Source organism: Carettochelys insculpta, chromosome 14 (genome assembly GCF_033958435.1).
Source record: "Carettochelys insculpta isolate YL-2023 chromosome 14, ASM3395843v1, whole genome shotgun sequence".
NCBI lineage: Eukaryota > Metazoa > Chordata > Testudines > Carettochelyidae > Carettochelys > Carettochelys insculpta.
In genome coordinates, this window is record NC_134150.1 from 12,673,651 (window position 1) to 12,692,067 (window position 18,417).

Here is an 18,417-nt window from a genome sequence, read left to right on the forward strand (position 1 = left end):
CCATCATTTATTGTCAAGCCCTTCGATGCAATTGCATCTGCTCTGATCCTACTGACAGAGACTGAAAACTATAAGAACTCTACCAAGCAAGGTAAACAATTTAATTTATTGAAAACTTAAATAATTAAGATGTCAGAAACTAAATTATCATCATATTTTAAACAAAGTGTATAATGATTATAGTGCAAAAGAAGCAAAACATTGATGAAGTCATTAATCCATAAAATCACATAGAATTCTAATATCCAAGCACAAGTTTAATGAGAAATCATATAATTAGATATACATTTTTAACACACAGCATTGTTTAAGCATAATCTCTTTGCCAAACAGATTATCCAACTGTGATTAGCATTATGTTTGTTGCTTAATTCACAATATTTTCTCCATTCTCTATGTTCCAATATACTTGTAGCAAATAGGTTTGCATTTAAAAGTGACTTGCATGACTTGTTCAACTTCAGTTTATAGATGACACCCACATTACATCTAATGTAAAAGCTGCTAGTAGTTTCATTATGGGGCTTGAATTCTCAGTGACTTCATATTATCTCAAATTTACTAACATATTATCTCAAGGGGAGCTGTAAAGAGGAGGGTGAGAAACTATTATCAGTGGAGTCAGATGGCAGAACAACGAATAATGGTCTGAAGTTGAAGAGGGAGAGGTGTAGGTTAGATATTAGGAAAAACTACTTCACCAGGAGGGTGGTGAAGCATTGGAATGCATTGCCTAGAGAGGTGGTGGATTCTCCATCCCTTGAGGTTTTTAAGTCCCGGGTTGACAAGGTCCGGGCTGGGATGACTTAGTGGGGATTGATCCTCCTTGAAGCAGGGGGCTGGACTAGATCACCTCCTGAAGTCCCTTCCAGCCCTATGATTCTGTGAAACTTGAAACTTTGGGTGGCCATTTTGAAGTTTTTGGCTAGTGTAGACGTAGCCAATAAATCATTTCGTTCGTCTTTAAAGTGCTCCATTTCTGCTGCTTTGTTTTGAAGTGCAGACTAACACAGCTACCTCTCTGTTACTATGTCCCATGTAGTGGTAACTAGACCACTTCACAGAGAAAGAATAAGTGTCCTGTACAGCCTAAGCTCTTCCTGATCTGGGAGTAGAAGAGGGCTTCTAGAAGGAAAACTGCGTTCTTTCAAATTACTTTTGAAAGAGTGAATTTTATGTGTGAATGCTCCACCTGTTCTTTCAGAAAAGGGACAGATTTTCTAGAAGAATTTGCAAGTATAGAGGCAGCCATTTTGAGTACTTGAGGTCTTTTCTACCTTTAGAACATAGGAAAAGGTCAACTAATGTGATAGTTCTGGCAAACTGGGAAGATATCTTCAAGCTGAAATTAGATAACTTTTCTTAACCACAATATAAGATCAATGTATAACCAATATATAATGGCCTTGTTAGCAGAAATAAAAATGAGTGGTCTTACATACTGTAATCCCTGAAGCACATTAATGAGCCTATTAATATAGTAGGTATATACCGTTGTTAGAAATGATGGTTCAGTAAAGTTGAGCTCTTAAACTAACAGCAGGTAAAAAAATTAAGAAAAAACTAGACATAGTGACTGAAATCCTGGCTTCATTGATGTAAGTGGCAGGATTCCTTTTGACTTCTGTGGGACCAAGGACTGAATCACAATGGTGGCCTAGAGACAAGAAAAAGACAGAAATAGTTTGGTAATATATATAAAAAAGATTAGCACTAAGACAGTTCTTACACTATACTGATCATCTGTATTATATTAACCTTGTAATTTCTAATAAATTTTTCTCAGAAATTTTCTTCTCTTCGTTGAGGAGCCCATGTAGCTCCCTGTAGTATGGGCAGTGGCCATTGGCTGCTCTGTCTACCTGGTGCTGTAAAATTTTTTCTTGTATTTGGAGTCCTGATTACTTGAGAATCTCAGCTTTCATTTAAAAAACCTTTGAAGAGTTTGTGATGTTTATGATTGCTAAACTCTAAAGGTCCCAGAATTATGAGTTGTTTTGTTTTTAAATCAGTATCACAACTTTTGGGGACATTACCAGTGTTCCAGTAAGCTGTATACTTGTTTGGCTACTCAGGAGAGATTCAAATGCCACCCAACTGATTAGCGGAGTGCTCACAGCTGTTTTATTTCTACTGGTGGTGCACATTTGAACATGCCTCAGTGCACCTAAAAATGTATTCTTTACATAGGTGGAAAAAATCCACACCAGTATGGAAAACATTAGCGGGTACTTTGGACCGGATTTGTGATGTTTGAATGAATGGGGTTGGCAATAAAGACATTAAATTTTTTTAGGTTTACTAATTGGAACTTGGGATATAACAACCCTGGCTTTCATTTGCTTTTGAAAAGTAAAACTGTCTTCATAACTTAGAATGTACTAGTAAATAACTCTTTATAAATATTTTTTTATCTGAATGGCAATAACGTTCTAATTTGCAGCACATTTGCAATATGGTTGTCTTATTCTTGCCAGTGTTTTACTTTAATAACTGATCATCTAATTTATACTTAATACTAGCTGTGCATATAAGGCAAAAAATCCTAATTTGCTGTTTGATAATCTTAGTGAGAAGGCAAATAATCTAATAGTAATGAATTCTCTGTGTGTGTGTTTACTATAGCTTTACTCCATCTCTTATTCATGTCTAATTAGATTTGAGTGTGTAGAATATTTGAGGTTAATTGAATATTTTCTTTAATAAAAATGAGATTTACATGGGGAGAAAGGAAATGTACTTTGATCTTAGAGGCAAACTAATATTCTTCTAGATTTTGTATGAAAAATATAAAAATGCACAAGTAATTTAAGGAATCTTATTGAGGTTTTATAATTTTATTTTTAACTTTAGCAGTGTTACTGTTTTGCTTCTTAAATGCCTTTGCTTTAACTGACATAGAAGGTTCTGTTGAAATCTTTGGTTAATAAGGAACAGTTATTTTAATTATTTAACACATCTAACACCACCTCAGCATTTATGATTTCATATATGACAGCTGCAGACTCACTTTAAAGTAACTACAAAGAAATCGTGTTTCAGTACAATATTTTAAATAATTTCATTTTTTCAGTGCACGGAACATTGATTCCACAAAATAAATTCCCCATTTCTTAGCAGAAGCAGGGAAGTGCCCCTAACCATGATTCTGTGTAGCACCCCATAAATAGAGCTGAATTTGAGACCGGGAGGAAAGCAAATCACTTGGATTTTGGCACACTTCTTGGTTTGAGGTAATAAAATTTGGAGCTGCATTATGTCACTCTAAGTTCACCATATAGCTTGTCCTTTAGGGCAGAATCTGCAAGACAATTTACAAAAAAACCATGAGTGCCTCCCAACTCTACAGTCCCCCAGAACCATTCCAGGTAAGGTGATAGTGCAGAGAAAAGTCAAAGAGAAACTGAAGGACCTCCTCTTCGTGTCAGGCTCATTCTTACAATTTTTCTTTCACAGGAGGCAGCAAGTCAAGTCACAATATGTAGTTTATTCACAAATACTTTTCGAAACAGATGAAACATAGAGTAAAATTAGTGTCTGATAACTACATGAATGCCACATCAAAGTATGCATTTCAGAATGAATATAGCTTTTATTTCCTACAGTCTGAAAAATATGGGGACCATTGTGAGGATCCAAGTAAAGCCCACATTTTGTTTGATCTGGAATAAGTAGACACATTAAGATTTGGCTCTTATTTTCACCTAAAATAGATTTTCAGTACAATTAAAGAGACCAGTTTTAATTGACACACATTCATAACAAATAAAAATCATTTATATTTCATAGAGATGGGAAATATTGCTATGAGAATGCTGAGAAGGCAAGAAAGTGGTTAGGAGATAAGATAGATGATAACAGGTGTGAAGAATGTTATCTTCATGGTACATAAACCTTCTAGGGAATTGACAATATAATGGAAAAGATTAGTGAAATCTTCCAAAGTTTTTATGAGAATTACACAGATCAGAATCCATTGTCTCTAAGGAATGAACATTTGATTATGTGGACAAAATGGAGTTATGTCAGTAGATGAAGAGGATACAGAATATCTGAATTCCTGGTTAATGGTGGGATATATTTTTATTTCAGATAAATTAATTTATTTATATGATAAATAAATAAATAAATAAAATTAGGGCTAGGCTCCACAGGAAACTGGCTTTCTTGGTAAAATTCTGTAACAATGTTAAAGCAAGATTGAAAAGCACTATTGATTATACTGTTAAAAGGGAGAGTTCCTTTTTTCCAATGCACAGCAGCACTATATTTGAGGTAATAAAGTTTGGAGCACCAATTCCTCGTAATTATGATTAGACCCCTGCTTCACCATTTGCAGTAAATACCCCTTATTACAGAGGTCCCAACAAGTTCTAAAGAATGTATATCGAAATAATGCTGCTGTGTAGACATAGCCCAAGCCCACCTATTTCGAAATAGACCAGATTTCCCTGTCTACACAGCTCCTATTCCAAAATATCTGTTTTGGAATAGGCACTATTCCTCGTACGATGAGGTTTACCAAATTCGAAATAAGCTGTCTATTATTTCAAAGTTATTTTGAAATAGCAGTTGCCTTGTGTAGACTCTCACAAAGTTATTTCAGAATAACGGCCATTATTTCAAAATAACTTTGCTGTGTAGTGACTTAGTGACTTTCTTGGAATATACCATATCTACTCTTTTATGAGATGTAAAAGTTTCAAAATATTTCAATTTTTAGAGTTAATTTTCTATTTGCTACAAAGTACCATTCTGGATACAACCTGTCATTAGTTAGCATTATATGATCCTACAGCTATTGGACACCTATAAGGGATGTTGTATGCATTGGAGCAGTGTTGTCAGCATTTGAAATCATAGTTATTTGCTACTAAATCTAAAAATCAAAATTTCTCATTGCTGTGCTTTCTCAGCCTCCACACAAATGTATATGGGTTTCTTAAGATACACACTGTACATGCTAGATTCTCCTTATATGGCAAATGAATTCAGACTGTTCAGGTATGAATATGGATTTTCATTATTATAAAATAATTTTAGAGTTAGAATTAGTAGATTTTGGAAACTCAGGCATGAGACAGGAAGCTCCTGGTGATGTTGTGCCTCCTTTGAAATTGTTTGCTTGTCTACCTATCTGCCTACTGCCTCCCCGTTATTTCTTTCAATGGTTGCTGAAGCATTCAATTGTGTGAATAGCACATATGGGAAGGCATCCACCTACCCAGAGGAATACTGGATGGCAGTAATAACTGATTCTGCTGTCTGCCAGTGTGATTAGGCAGAGATGCTGAAGACAGAGGGTTCCAGAGAGGATTTAGGGGTTTGTGAAACTGCTTGACTCCTACAGCCTTTGATTGCATTTAGCAGAGGGTGCTAAAATATTGATACTGTTGCAGAAAGATTCCAGGTTTCATAATATTGGTTGTTACCCGAAGGTAACTATTGTGGGTGCTTTTTCCTTTGCTTCTGATGAAGTGGTGGGGATTGGGAAATGTGTTTGGAGTGATCTGAGATCCATAGTCCATGTTCATACAGTCAACTGGGAACATTCAAGAGCCCAGGACTCTGTGAAGCATGTTCTTAGTAGCAAGATTTTTCTTGATAAAGATTTTAGAAAACCCTTTTTGTGGAATTAACTTGAGCATCCAGAGAATATCTTGGACATCCAGATCTCAGTTTTCTCTATTTCCTTGTAGGACAAATGATTCCCATTTAAATATGAGTGATACACATACCAGGTGGAAAAGAAGGGGTAGAAATCAGGAACGGATGATTTTAAAGTGTAGAGGTGTAGTGTTGTTAGCATGAGGTGAGGGATGAGAATCCTTAATGTGATATGGAAAGAGGAAAGTGTATTCCTGTCTGGGTAATATATGGTGTGATGATGAAGGAGGGTAAAGGTTGTTTTTGATTTTGTAGTGTTGGAGGGAGAGTAAGAAAGAGGTTCCTTACTTAGAAAAAGAAGGAAAGCCTTTTCTCTGTTCACATTTCCTTCTCATGATTTTCCAAACACACACCCCACTGGGAAATAATAGAGTGGTGAGTCCCCTCCTTCCCTGCAGCCAGAGTTCAGGAGGGGAACTAGGACTGTGTTCATGTGAATAGAATGAGAAAAAAGACAAAAAATAATAAACACAATGGTCATGTCTACACTAGCCCAAATCTTCGAAATAGCCATACAAATGGCCATTTTGAAGATTACTAATGAGGCGCTGAATATGCATTTCAGCTCCTTTTTAGTAATCTTTGAAATGGCCATTTCGAAGCTTTGGGCTAGTGTAGATGTAGCCAATGTCTGTCATATGTGTTAGTGATGGAACAGACTTAGGAGGTAACCAGCCCTGAAAGCCAGTGGAGCTATGTTCCCTGCAATGTGATTTCCGTTGCTTGAAATGGTTGGGTTTTATATGATGAGATTTACACCATTTAATTTGGAAGCCTGTTCCACCGTAATATATCTTCTTTTCAGGAAGTTTTGCAGTCTGAAATCTTTCTTAATTTAATTTCTTTATTTTTAGTTTCACCAGTATGCAGTGAATCTAAATAATTCCCCATCTCCCAGGCTTGTAAACCATTGTAATTCTTGTAGACTGTGACTGTGCCCTAAGAAAATAGTCCCTTTCCAAGGAAGGAACTCCATACTAGAAATCTTCATATGGAATTTTCTTTAAAAATTTTTCTAATTTTCTCCTCATGGTTTTATCAGGTGAGATTTTATTGTCTGTCACTTTAGTGGTACAAAACATTTAAAACTGGACTGGTCATGGGTGTGTTTTTGAACTAAAAAAATACAGGCTGTGGATTTTCTCAATCCTTTGGTCTAACTGCATCTCTTACTGCGTGTTGTAGCAGGAGTGGAAGATTATATTACCAAGACTGTCAGAAGGCACAAGCATTCTGCCATAGATTATCATTATCACTGGCTTCTTGGGTGAAAGAATATGCAGTAAATTCCCTCATATAGAAAGCAATAAAGATACTAGCTTCTATAGTCATGACTGCCATTAACAGCAAATGACAGCTATGTGGCACACTTAGAAGCTCCTTCTGTTTTTTCAGACAATGTGCACAAACAGGTGCCAGTGACATGACATGACATGACAGATAACATGACGAAAGGAAATTTGGGATTTCATTTTTCTTTCTTCTAAATGCCAAAAACAAACTGATTCTAGTTTTACTTTATAAATAATGATTGGGGGTTTCGGTTTGCTTTTCAGTGATTCACATGGACAAGGTGAATAACCATGCAAGGAGAGAACTCCTGAAGTCTGTACTTCACGACTCAGAAATGAATACTGGCAGGTAAATATTGGTAGTGAAACATCAAAATCTTTGTAAATATATGTATATAGTCTATGACATGATATACCTTTGTAACAATTTCTTGTTGAGAAACTATCTCTGAGAACTTGATAGAAGATAAAACTAACTCAAGAGATCTTACGATTGATTTAACTTCAAGGAGTAGGCCATAACTGCATATAGTTAACTGCCATATAAAGCAAAGCTGGGGTTTTGCTGTAGTATTTACATTTTATGGCATGTGACATATGCCTTCCAGTCATATAAAGTGCATGTGTTATATTGGCTTGTCAGCCACCTAAACTTTGATGTGACTCACACGCCCATTATCCTGGCTTTGGACAGAAATGATTGGCTCTCAGCTCTCGACCTACAAGATGCCTGCTTCCACATCACCCTCCACCCATCGCACAGATGCTTCCTTCATTTCATGGTGGGGCCCCGCTATTATCATTACTGAGTCCTCCCATTCAGGTTCCCCACTGTGCCCATGGTGTTTTCCAAGACTCTGGCAGTCATAACTGCCCATCTGCACCAACACAGGGTCATCATCTTCCCCTATCTAGACGATTGTCTGATAAAAGACAATGATCATTCACTGAGGCCTTTTGCATGTTGTGGGTCACCATGGACTTCTTGTTGCGCCACGGCTTCCACATATACTACAAAAAGTACATGCTTCAGCCTACACAATCCCTAGTGTTCATCGGGGCTCACATAAACACAATCACCACCAGGGACACACTGCCTCTACAAAGGTTTCAGACCCTGCGCGATCTCATCCTGGTGGTACATCTGTCCCCCACTGTCACAGTGTATGTCTGCCTCAAACTACTGGGGCACATGGCCGCTACCACATACGTGGTAAAGCTGGCCAGGCTTCACATGCACTGTCTTCAGTCATGGCTGGCACATGCTATACCCTGGCCAGGGACCCACTGTCCAAAATGTCCAAAATGGTGACCATTCTGCCACATTTCCTTGCCTCTCTCCAGTGGTGGACATGTCCGGGCAACATTCTCACCAGGGAGCTCTTCCACCAGCCACACCATCAGTCACCCTTACTATAAGACACCTCTCTTATGGTCTGGGGGGCCCATCTGGGCTCTTGCTCCATTCAGGGCAAATGGTCTTTCATCAAACATGCACTCTACATCAACCTTCTGGAGCTTTGGGTGGTCTGTTATGCTTGCAAGCACTTCCAGTGGTACCTGGCAAACAAGTTGGTCAACATCCTCACGGACACCACCACCATGTACTATATCAGCTATCAGGCTGAGGTTTGGTCTCTGTCCCTGAGCACAGAGGCCATAAAACTGTAGACCTGGTGCCTCTGGCATCATGTCACCCGTACTGCCACCTAACTGTGGTGCTAAAGGTCATGGCAGATGCTCTCAGCCATTCATTCAGTGACCACCACGACTGGGAAATCAATATGGCGGCGCTCAATCATGTTTCGACTTTGGGGCCATAGACCTGTTTGACACCCAAGTCAACAGGAAGTATGACCAATATTGCTCTAGAGCAGGTCTGGGGAGACACTTTGCTGGAGACACCTTCTCCATCAAGTTGGACATGCCCTTCTCTGTGCATTTCCTCCTCTTCCCCTGATTCACAAGTTTCTGGTCAAGGTCAGACTGGAGCAGGCCTTTCTCATCTTGTTAGCCCCAGCGTGGCCGAGACAAATCTGGTATCCTTATCCATGTCAGATGTCAGCAGTGGCTCCTTATCCCTTTCTTCTTCACCGTGACGTCTGTCTTAAGATTTCAGCTGTATATTTCACTCCAATCCAATCAATCTGCATCTCCACGTGTGGCTCCTTCATGCTTCCAAAATGCCAAAATTGCATGCTCTGAAGGGGTAAAAAGCATTCTCATTAACAACAGACAGGAGTCTACATGTAAGTCCTACCTCTACAAGTGGAAGAGGTTCACTCAGTGGCTAGACACCCACCATCCTATGCCTCCTCATACTGTGCCTCTCTCTGTTTTTCTTGACCACCTGCTGCACTTGGTGAGTTAGGCTTGGCCCTTCACACTGTCTGGGTGCAAGTAACGGCACTGGCAGCTTTCCACCAGATGGATGATGGGATACTCACTCATCCTATCACCAAACATTTTCTGACAGGCCTGCAAAATACCTTTCCATCAGTACGTCCTCTGGTCCCTCAACCACGTACTCAAGTGCCTCCTGAAACCACTATTTGAACTCCCAGCAGCATGTTCCTGGCTTTATCTGTCAACAAAAGTCTCATTTTCAGTTGCCATCAGGTCACCGAGATGAGTTGGGGAGCTTGTCGTCCTTATGCTGAATTCTTTATGTAATAATGTATGGAGATACAGCTCTCACAGAGCTGGCAGAGACCTTGGGAGGTCATTGAGTCCAGTCCAGTCCCCTGCCCTCTTGGTAGGACCAAGCACCATCCTTTTTTTCCCTTTTTAAATCTATTTTGCCCCAGATCCCTAAATGGCCCCCTCTAGGATTGAGCTCACAACCCTGGGTTTAGCAAGCTAATGCTCAAACCACTGACCTATCCCTGTGTTTATCAAGCATAGGGTCACCCTTCACCCTTATCTTAAGTTTCTTCCCAGGGTTCCCTTTCCATTTCACCTTAGCAAACCTATTTGCTTACCATTGTTCTTCCCAAAGCCCTGCTCTGATCCTATGCACGTAGCATAGCAGACCCTAGATACCTGTCAGGCATTGGCCTTTTACATCGACTGCACAAAGCCTTGGTGTAAATCCCCCAAGTCTGTTCCTGTCCTTTGCAGAACAGTCCAAAAGCCTGCCTGTCTTGTCCCAGCAGCTGTCTAAGTGGATCTTCTCATGTATTCGCACATTATGTGATTCATCAGTGAGAACTCCTGGGCACTGTCATTGCCCACTACACCTGCGCTTTGTCTTCCACTACCACCTTCCTCAAAAATGTACCCCTTATGGACATATGCAAGGTGGCCATGTGGTCTTCCAGCAACATGTTTGCATGGCACTGTTCTCTCTCATCTTCCATTGCTTCCTCCATCCAAGTGAGACAAGCAGCGTTATATACTCTGGTAGTTACCAAGCTTCAAACCCACCTCCAAACTGCAGCTACTGCTTTATAGTCATCCAAAGTGGAGCACCTCCCGGGGACACTACTCAAAGAAGAAGGGAAGTTACTCACTTTGTGCAGTAATGATGGTTCTTTAAGATGTGTGTCTCCATGCGTGCACCACTTCCCTCCCCCCTTCCCCTGCTTTGGAGCATCCTGTTCTATTTGTGGGGTAGAGAAGAAAAAGGGGGTCCTGTGCCACGTGCACACAAGATAGCAAGAGGAGGTGCTACTGCGCATGCACAATGCAGGAAATCATGGCTATAGAAAAATCTCTGAGCTCCAGCCAATGGACACACAGACACCCACCGTGGAGCACCCATAGGGACACATATCACGAAGAACCATCATTACAGCACAAGGTGAGTAACTTCCTCTTCCACTGCCTAACATTACAGCCCACTGTAAGGGACCAGGCCTCATTGGCTGCACTTCTGGACTACAGGAGATCTGTAGACCAGTCACATATTCCTCCATTCATGAATGCCATTCTGTATGTGCATTGTGTTATGCCATAATTCATCGGGCCAGAGGGGATGCATCTTTTGACAGAGCGGTGCGGCAATCTGCAATTCCTGAGTCAGACCCCAGTTCCAAGGAAAGGCGCAGAAGTAATCTAGCTAGAATTGATATGAGCAAGCACTCAAAGAGGAAAAGACGGTTATCTTCTCATAACTGTTCTTCAGAAGTGGATTTTTCTGGCTATTCCTTAGAAAGTTATGTTTTCAAATTAATTCATGTTCTCCATTTTTCTTGCTATTCCACTTCATGTAGAAAACTTTGTTCTTGAGGTTCATTTGTTTGTAACTTAAGTGGTTTTACTGACAGAAATTGCAATATTTGTGTTTGCCACTTTATATTTATTAACAAGGAAGTAGATCTGCAGCTACATAAAATGCTTTTCTGTATTTAACATATGACCAATAAATAATTTGAGGACACGAGGTCTTGTCAGGGCTGCCTCCCTACTCTGACACTCCAAGCGCAGAAAGTGGGGGGTTGCAAAAACCTTAAAAATACCTTAACTCTACAGTCTCTGCTTAAAAAATCTCCCCCAGATCACAGATTCCTTGACCCTGGGTTGGTAGACTGCCACAATCCATGTGAGAAAAACCTCCTTTAACTCAGGAAGACACACGTGGGATATCTCCCTAGCTGCGTCTACATGAGCCGGCTACTTCGAAGTAGCCGTGCCAACTTCGAAATAGCGCCCGCCACGTCTACACGTGGCGAGCGCTATTTCAAAGTTGAAATCGACGTAAGGCAGCGAGACGTCGAAGTCGCTATGCCCAACAGGAGATGGGAATAGCGCCCTACTTCAACGTTGAACGTCGAAGTAGGGCACGTGTAGATGATCCGCGTCCCGCAACATCGAAATAGCGGGGTCTGCCATGGCGGCCATCAGCTGAGGGGTTGAGAGATGCTCTCTCCAGCCCCTGCGGGGCTCTATGGTCACCGTGTGCAGCAGCCCTTAGCCCAGAGCTTCTGGCTGCTGCTGCTGCAGCTGGGGATCCATGCTGCATGCACAGGGTCTGCAACCAGTTGTCGGCTCTGTGGATCTTGTGCTGTTTAGTGCAAGTGTGTCTGGGAGGGGCCCTTTAAGGGAGTGGCTTGTTGTTGCCCGGGAAGTGCTTGTCCGCCCTGTGACCCTGTCTGCAGCTATTCCTGGCACCCTTATTTCGATGTGGGCTGCTTTGGTGTATAGACGCTCCCCTGCAGCACCTACTTCGAGGTAGTGCTGCCCAACGTCGATGTTGAACGTCGACGGCACCAGCCCTGGGTGACGTGTAGACACTATTCATCGAACTAGCTTACTTCGATTTCGCTACATCCACAGAGTGGTAGCTGTCTGGTGTGGCCAGTTTCCACATGGCGATTGCCATTCACTTCTCAAGGGGCAGGGTGGGCTGCATGCAGGTGTCCTGGCATTGGAGTGCAGGGGCAAGCCAGGTGCAGAACTCCAGAAATGTCTCCTACTGCATATGGAAATTCTGGAGCCACAGCATGTCATCTCATTTACCCATCAGCAGCTGGTCCCACCAGTTGGAACTGGTCGGATAGCTACAGAGACACCTCATCAGTCGGGGAGGGAGCGGCGTGGTTGGGGTCCTGGTGCGTTTAACTCCTCAGCCCTAATGGCAGGTCTATCCCACCAGAGGAGCTGCAGGGCAGCCATGATGATGGTGGCCAGCAGCCCAACCAGGGCATGGGTGCAGTGCTGGAGCTGCAGTGGGTCCATGGCTGTCTAGCAGCTTGTGGTCCCTGCACTGGCTCTGCTTTGCTTTGCTCACCTCGGCAGGCCTCAGGATGTGCAGGGAGTGTCTGTCTGGGAGAGGCCCTTTAAGGGAGCACATGGCTGAAGCTCCCTGGAGGGCTTGCCAGCCATGCAACACCATCCACAGCATTTCCTGCCCTGTTCTTTCAAAAGAGTGGCCAGGGTGATGTGGCCCCTCTCTTTTGAAAGTTTGGATCGATCTTTTGGTACGCTTTTTGTGTGTGACCATGCTCTTTGGAAAGAAGTGTTTTCAGAATATCTCTTCCAAAAGAACTTCTTTGAAAGGACTGCTGTAGTGTAACCCTTGCCACAGTGAAAGAGAACCCAGTGAAAACTATTACCTCACTCCCCTTGTCTCTGTTTTGATTTTATATGTTAAATCTACCAGATATTGTTTATTAACATCCATCTCTGCCCTAGAGTCTGCAAAGCCTTCAGTAGTGGTTAGGCAGCTGGTACGCACTGATCACAGTTCATTACACTTACCATAATTGTCTCACTGTTACTTTTTTTAGTTCCCCCGTCCTCATCCAAGAAGGGCACCTTGTCTGCCAGTTTCCTCTACCTGTTGTCTCTTGTCTTATATGCAGAGTGTGACCTCTTTGGGGCAGGCACCTTTTTCTTATAGATAGGTATAGTGTGTACCCCTGTGGTATTGGGCCTCAGAGCAATAATAATAATAACGTGTTAATTTTTGCTCACAGTGACAGTCATGTATCTGGCTGTATCTGGAACACTTACTGTTTAAAGACATTCTGTTAAAAATTGTTTTATCCCTCAGCCCTCCTTTAGCACACAAGCTTTGTTTAGGTATCCACTCCACTACCTTGGAATTTTTATAAATATTTCTTAATGCTGTCTTTGACAATGTGACAAAGTCTTTGCCTATTCCATTAGCAGGTAACGAATCCTTTCTGGGAAATGCTGACTGATTGCTGCTAATTCATTGGTAGCAGGTTGGCTTACAAAGTTACATAAAGGGAATGTAAGAGTAGATCTCTAGGCAGAGAGAACCTAGAGGGCAATACCAGAAACAGCCTCACTTGGATAAGAAATGTTATCCCTGTGTTGTGTTTTTGCTATTTTAACTGCCAGTAAAAAAAGACAGATGGTTAAGTTAGCTCATTGTGTTTTTCTGTGCTACAGCAAGATACCGCTCACAATTCCCTCTTCTACTTTGCTATCCCTATCACATAACTGATATATCCAAAAGAGCATTTATCCCAGAGTGCTGCTCCCTGTGGCTCCGGGGCAAGGGAGCATGTTCCACGCTCTGAATGGTGTTAAGGGCTGACTGCCATCAGCCTTGCTCCCTTCAGCCTTTGATCCCACCCCTTCTAGGGCCATGGATCTGGCCCAAACACACACCTTGCCCAGGGGTCCACGGTGGCAGCCCTAAGCCCTGCAACCTGTGGCCAGATCTTGCAGCTGGGGAGAGTGAGGGTTAGAAAGTAGCATGGCTCTGGGCACTGCTCCTCCCTCCCCTTTGCTTCCCCCGCAGGGGAAACGCAGCACTGAAAACTGCTTCTGGGAGGGTTCCCGCACTGCACCTTTTGGATGAATTTCAAATCTGCTGCTTCCACCAGCCCCACCTCCCTCCTGCCTACCCCCCACCCAGCTCTTGCAGGCCCGGTCAGCTCCTTGACACCCCTCTTGCCCAGCTATGCAGGCTCCGATCGGCTCCTCAACACCCGCTCCTGCCCAGCTCTCCCAGCTCTGATCAGTTCCTCGACGCCCCTCCGGAGCAACTCTCCCAGCTTCGACTGGCTCCTTGACTCTGCTCCTGCCCAGCTCTCCCAGCTCCGATCGGCTCCTTGACCCTCCTCGTGAGCAGCTCTCTCAGCTCTGATCAGCTCCTCGATGCCCCTCCGGAGCAGCTCTCCCAGCTTCGATCGACTCCTCAATACCCGCTCCTGCCCAGCTCTCCCAGCTCCAATTGGCTCCTTGACCCCACTCCTGACCACCGCTCTCAGCTCTGTTCAGCTCCTCGAGCCCCCCTCCGGAGCAGCTCTCCCAGCTTTGATCTGTTCCTTGACCCTACTCCTGCCCAGCTCTCCCAGCTCCGATCGGCTCCTCGACCCCCCTCCTGCCCAGCTTGCCCATCTCTGGTCAGTTCCTGGATCTCCCACACCCAACCAACTCCTGTACTCTCTCCTTGCCAGAGTCTATACCCATCCTTGCTCCTTGACCCTCCCACCTGGCCAGACACCTTACCTCCAACCCACTCCTGCGCCCTCCCCCTTAGCCAGACACCTTATCCCCAGCCTGCTGCTGCACCCTCCCTTGCTCCTTCTCCTTCCCTCCTGGCCAGATTCTGCATCTACTCTTGCTCCTTCACCCGCACTCTTGACCAGATTCTGCTCCCACCTTTGCTCCTGCACCCTTTCCCACCCCTCAGCCAGACACCTTACCCCTACCCCACTGCTGCACCTTCCCTGCCTTCCACACCTCTCACCCCCAACTCGCTCCTGCATTCTCCCACCCTTGCAGATACCCCACCATTAACCTGCCCCTGCACCCTACCTTCTGGCCAGACCTCCATTCCCAGCCTGCTCCAGCACTGTACCACCCTCACACCCATGCCTATTCCACTCCCTGTCAGTTTCCTCCTGAACATTGAACCCTTCATTTTTGGTCTCACCCCAGAGTCTAGGGGGTCCTCACAAAATCTACTAACATTGGGACCTCAAAAGAGTTAATCTGCCCTGTGGATAGCATTGAAGCATTCCAGCTGGGCTTAGCTGGGGAGAAGCCGTGCCTGGCTCCTAGAGTCCTGAGAAGCCAGGAAACTGACCAGAGCTGGTGCTCTCATCAGTTTCCTGGCTTCCCCACATTGCATGGGAAATTTGACTTAAGCAGAGATTGTGAGAACGCAACCCCCACATAATATGGGGGTCTACTGTAAAAGGAAATAAATGTTAAATATTTATTATTAGTTATAGTAGCTGAACACAGAAATACAATACTATCAAAGCATATTGTAATGGTTGCTAATACCATTAAGGATTTTTAGGAGGATTTGTATATATTTTGTTTAAGGCATCATCTGTCATGGGCCTGGATTTTGCGTAAGTTGAATTTCTCATTTTGGATCAGGGCTATTGAAAAAAAATTAAGTAGTAAAATTTACAAGCATTCATGGTTAAACAGTGCTGCCAAGATATACCACAAGAGTAGTTAGCTCTGAATTCCTGTCATTTGGTCAGTCTTGTGTTTTTGGCCTTTGCACAAGCCACTAATTGAAGACAGCTCCAGCTTTATACTACAATTATGTGTTTGGAAGGAAAATAATATTTGAATACAGTGACTGAAATTTAAGTTTGCAGAAAAAAGTGCAAACATTTTGTATAACTCTTTGGCTTAGACATTAGGGAGGGGCAAGTACACCCTTATTTAGATTTGAATGATGATTGTCTTCAGAAGTCTGACCAAATACACTATGTTTAGATTTTTAAAAAATAACATACAGCGGATACACAGTAAGGGGGATAAAATATGAATTAGATTTGACAGGGGAATGAGGGCAGCAGCATGACAGGAGAGAAAGGAAAATTAAGATTTTTTTATTTTATTTTATGGGTGTTGTTGATGGGACATGGCAAAAAGAAACAAATGTGTGAGGGACACCACAGCAAAGGAAACAGAATAGACAAAAAGTTTGGCAGGTATGTATCAGGCACTCAGTGCGTGCAGCTCAGGAAAGGTAATTACTGACCATGGAAGCTAAAGGATTTAAATTTAATGAATACCAAAAATCCACATAGAGACGCACTTGCTATGTGTTTATACATGGTTGTTAGATTTAATCATTATCCAGCACTGAACATCAAATATATAACATGCCATAATAAAGATGTTATTCTGGCACAGCAAGATTTGGACTCTAATTTTTGTTGTTGTTTTGGAACAAGAAATAATGGTACTTTTCTTGTCTGGAATAGTCTCTTCTAGTAACTGTTTCCAATGTGCAAATTCCAAAATCTCTTACAGCTGAATATTTTGCAACTGATATTTAGAAATATTTCCTAACTGAATATAGCTAGTATGTCTGCTTAGCTGACTGATTTATTTTTTGAGTTGCCCATCCTCTGTGACTCTATTACCTATTTGGCATGATTCAGTATAATGCCAATAGAATGAGTAACCTTTGCATTTTGTCCTATGCCTAGAGTTTATCATGTGAATAACAGTGAAGTAAAGCAGCAGATTTTCTCCTTGATTTCCTGTAGTACAGAAGGATTTAACCAGCCAAATTCTGATGACATTTAATCATTTTCAGCCTTAAGTATACATATTTTGGCTAAAATTAAAAACATCATATGGAAATTATTCAAGATCTTTCCCACTCCTCCAAAGTATATTTGCTATTTCAAATACATTGCAAATAAAGGTCAGCAGAGTAAAAAGTACGGTAGTAGTAGACATTTTCAAAGCATTATGTGTGCATGAGTCCTCATAGAAAGCTCTGAGAGTTATACAGGAAGAATCACTTGGGTACTGCATTTACCTAATCCGTAAATGTGGATGTGATTGAACAACATGAGCTAAGAACTTACAAATTCCTAGTTCTGAGAGCTACATTCAGTCCCGTAAACAATTCTGTCTCTTAATATTTTACCCCGTGAACAACCAATGGATGTTGCCTTATGAGAACATGTATTTCATCTAAAACAGGGGATCTCAGTTTGGGGTCACAACTGACTACTCCTTCCCATATTAAGAATTGGATGAGAAGAGGCATATCTGAGCTAGATGATGTGATGGATGTGTGGCTGGGTGATGTGCTATGAAAAATCGAGTCTTGCTATGAAAAGTGTTGAGAAGCACTAATCAGTGTTTATAAAAAAATCAGACATAAAAATACAGAAGTGTCACAGCACATTACTTAAACTTGCCTTCTTGTTCATTTTTACCATAAAATAAGTCAATCAGAATATAAATATTGTACTTCCATTTCTGTGCATAATATAACAAGCAATATAAACAAGTAACTGAATGCAATTTTATTTTGTGCTGACTTTGCTAGTGCTTTTCACGTAACCTGTTGTAAAACTAGACAAGATATCTAGATGATTTAATGCACCCCTGAAATACCTATACATACCCCTCAAGGTACATGTGCCCCTCATTGAGAACCACTTATCGAAAGAGTTGTATATGCTGAATTGAGACATTCTAGATGTGCTGTGTCTTTATATTTGTTTTAATTGTCTAGATTTAATCCCAAAGTGATTGGGTGTTATGGATCATTTCAAGAGTGAGAATTTTTGTTTAATTTCAGCATACGATTTACAGTGGTTAGTGACCCTCCAGATGACGAACAAGATCTGGAGTGTGAAGACATTGGCTTTGCTTATGTAAGTCTAAGGGAGATATTTCAGAAAGAAAAAGACGTCATTGAACAAGACATTGATGGTAAGTTTATCAGAGTTCTTAGTTTTAACATTTAATATTCATTCCTTTTAAAATTTTAATGGAGGTTTTTGTCTCTGCTCTGAGAGGGTTAATTCTTAATGATTTAATTGTTGTCATACTATTGAACTATGCAGTAGCACTTGTGACATGGTGCACTCTTCACCTTGGCTCAGACCCCTTACTTCTTCCCCAACAGATCTGTTGGCCTGGCTTGGGCAGGGGAGCCCACCACTCCTCCCTCCCCAGCCCTGCTGTCGGCACTCTCCTCCTGCTGACCCACCCTTGCTAGTTTTTACTTCCCTCACATTGTCTCTCACATTCCTCTACC

General features: G+C 42.2%; 1 protein-coding gene across 1 annotated transcript in view; it reads left to right on the forward strand.

Annotated features, from left to right (window-relative positions):
* RPGRIP1L (RPGRIP1 like) overlaps positions 1-18,417 on the forward strand; it is a 193,958-nt gene that overhangs the window by 169,187 nt on the left and 6,354 nt on the right. Inside the window, exons 25-26 of the mRNA XM_075009174.1 lie at positions 7,224-7,308; positions 17,956-18,089. Of these exons, the coding sequence (XP_074865275.1) occupies positions 7,224-7,308; positions 17,956-18,089 (219 nt within the window). The remainder of the gene's footprint in view (positions 1-7,223; positions 7,309-17,955; positions 18,090-18,417) is intronic.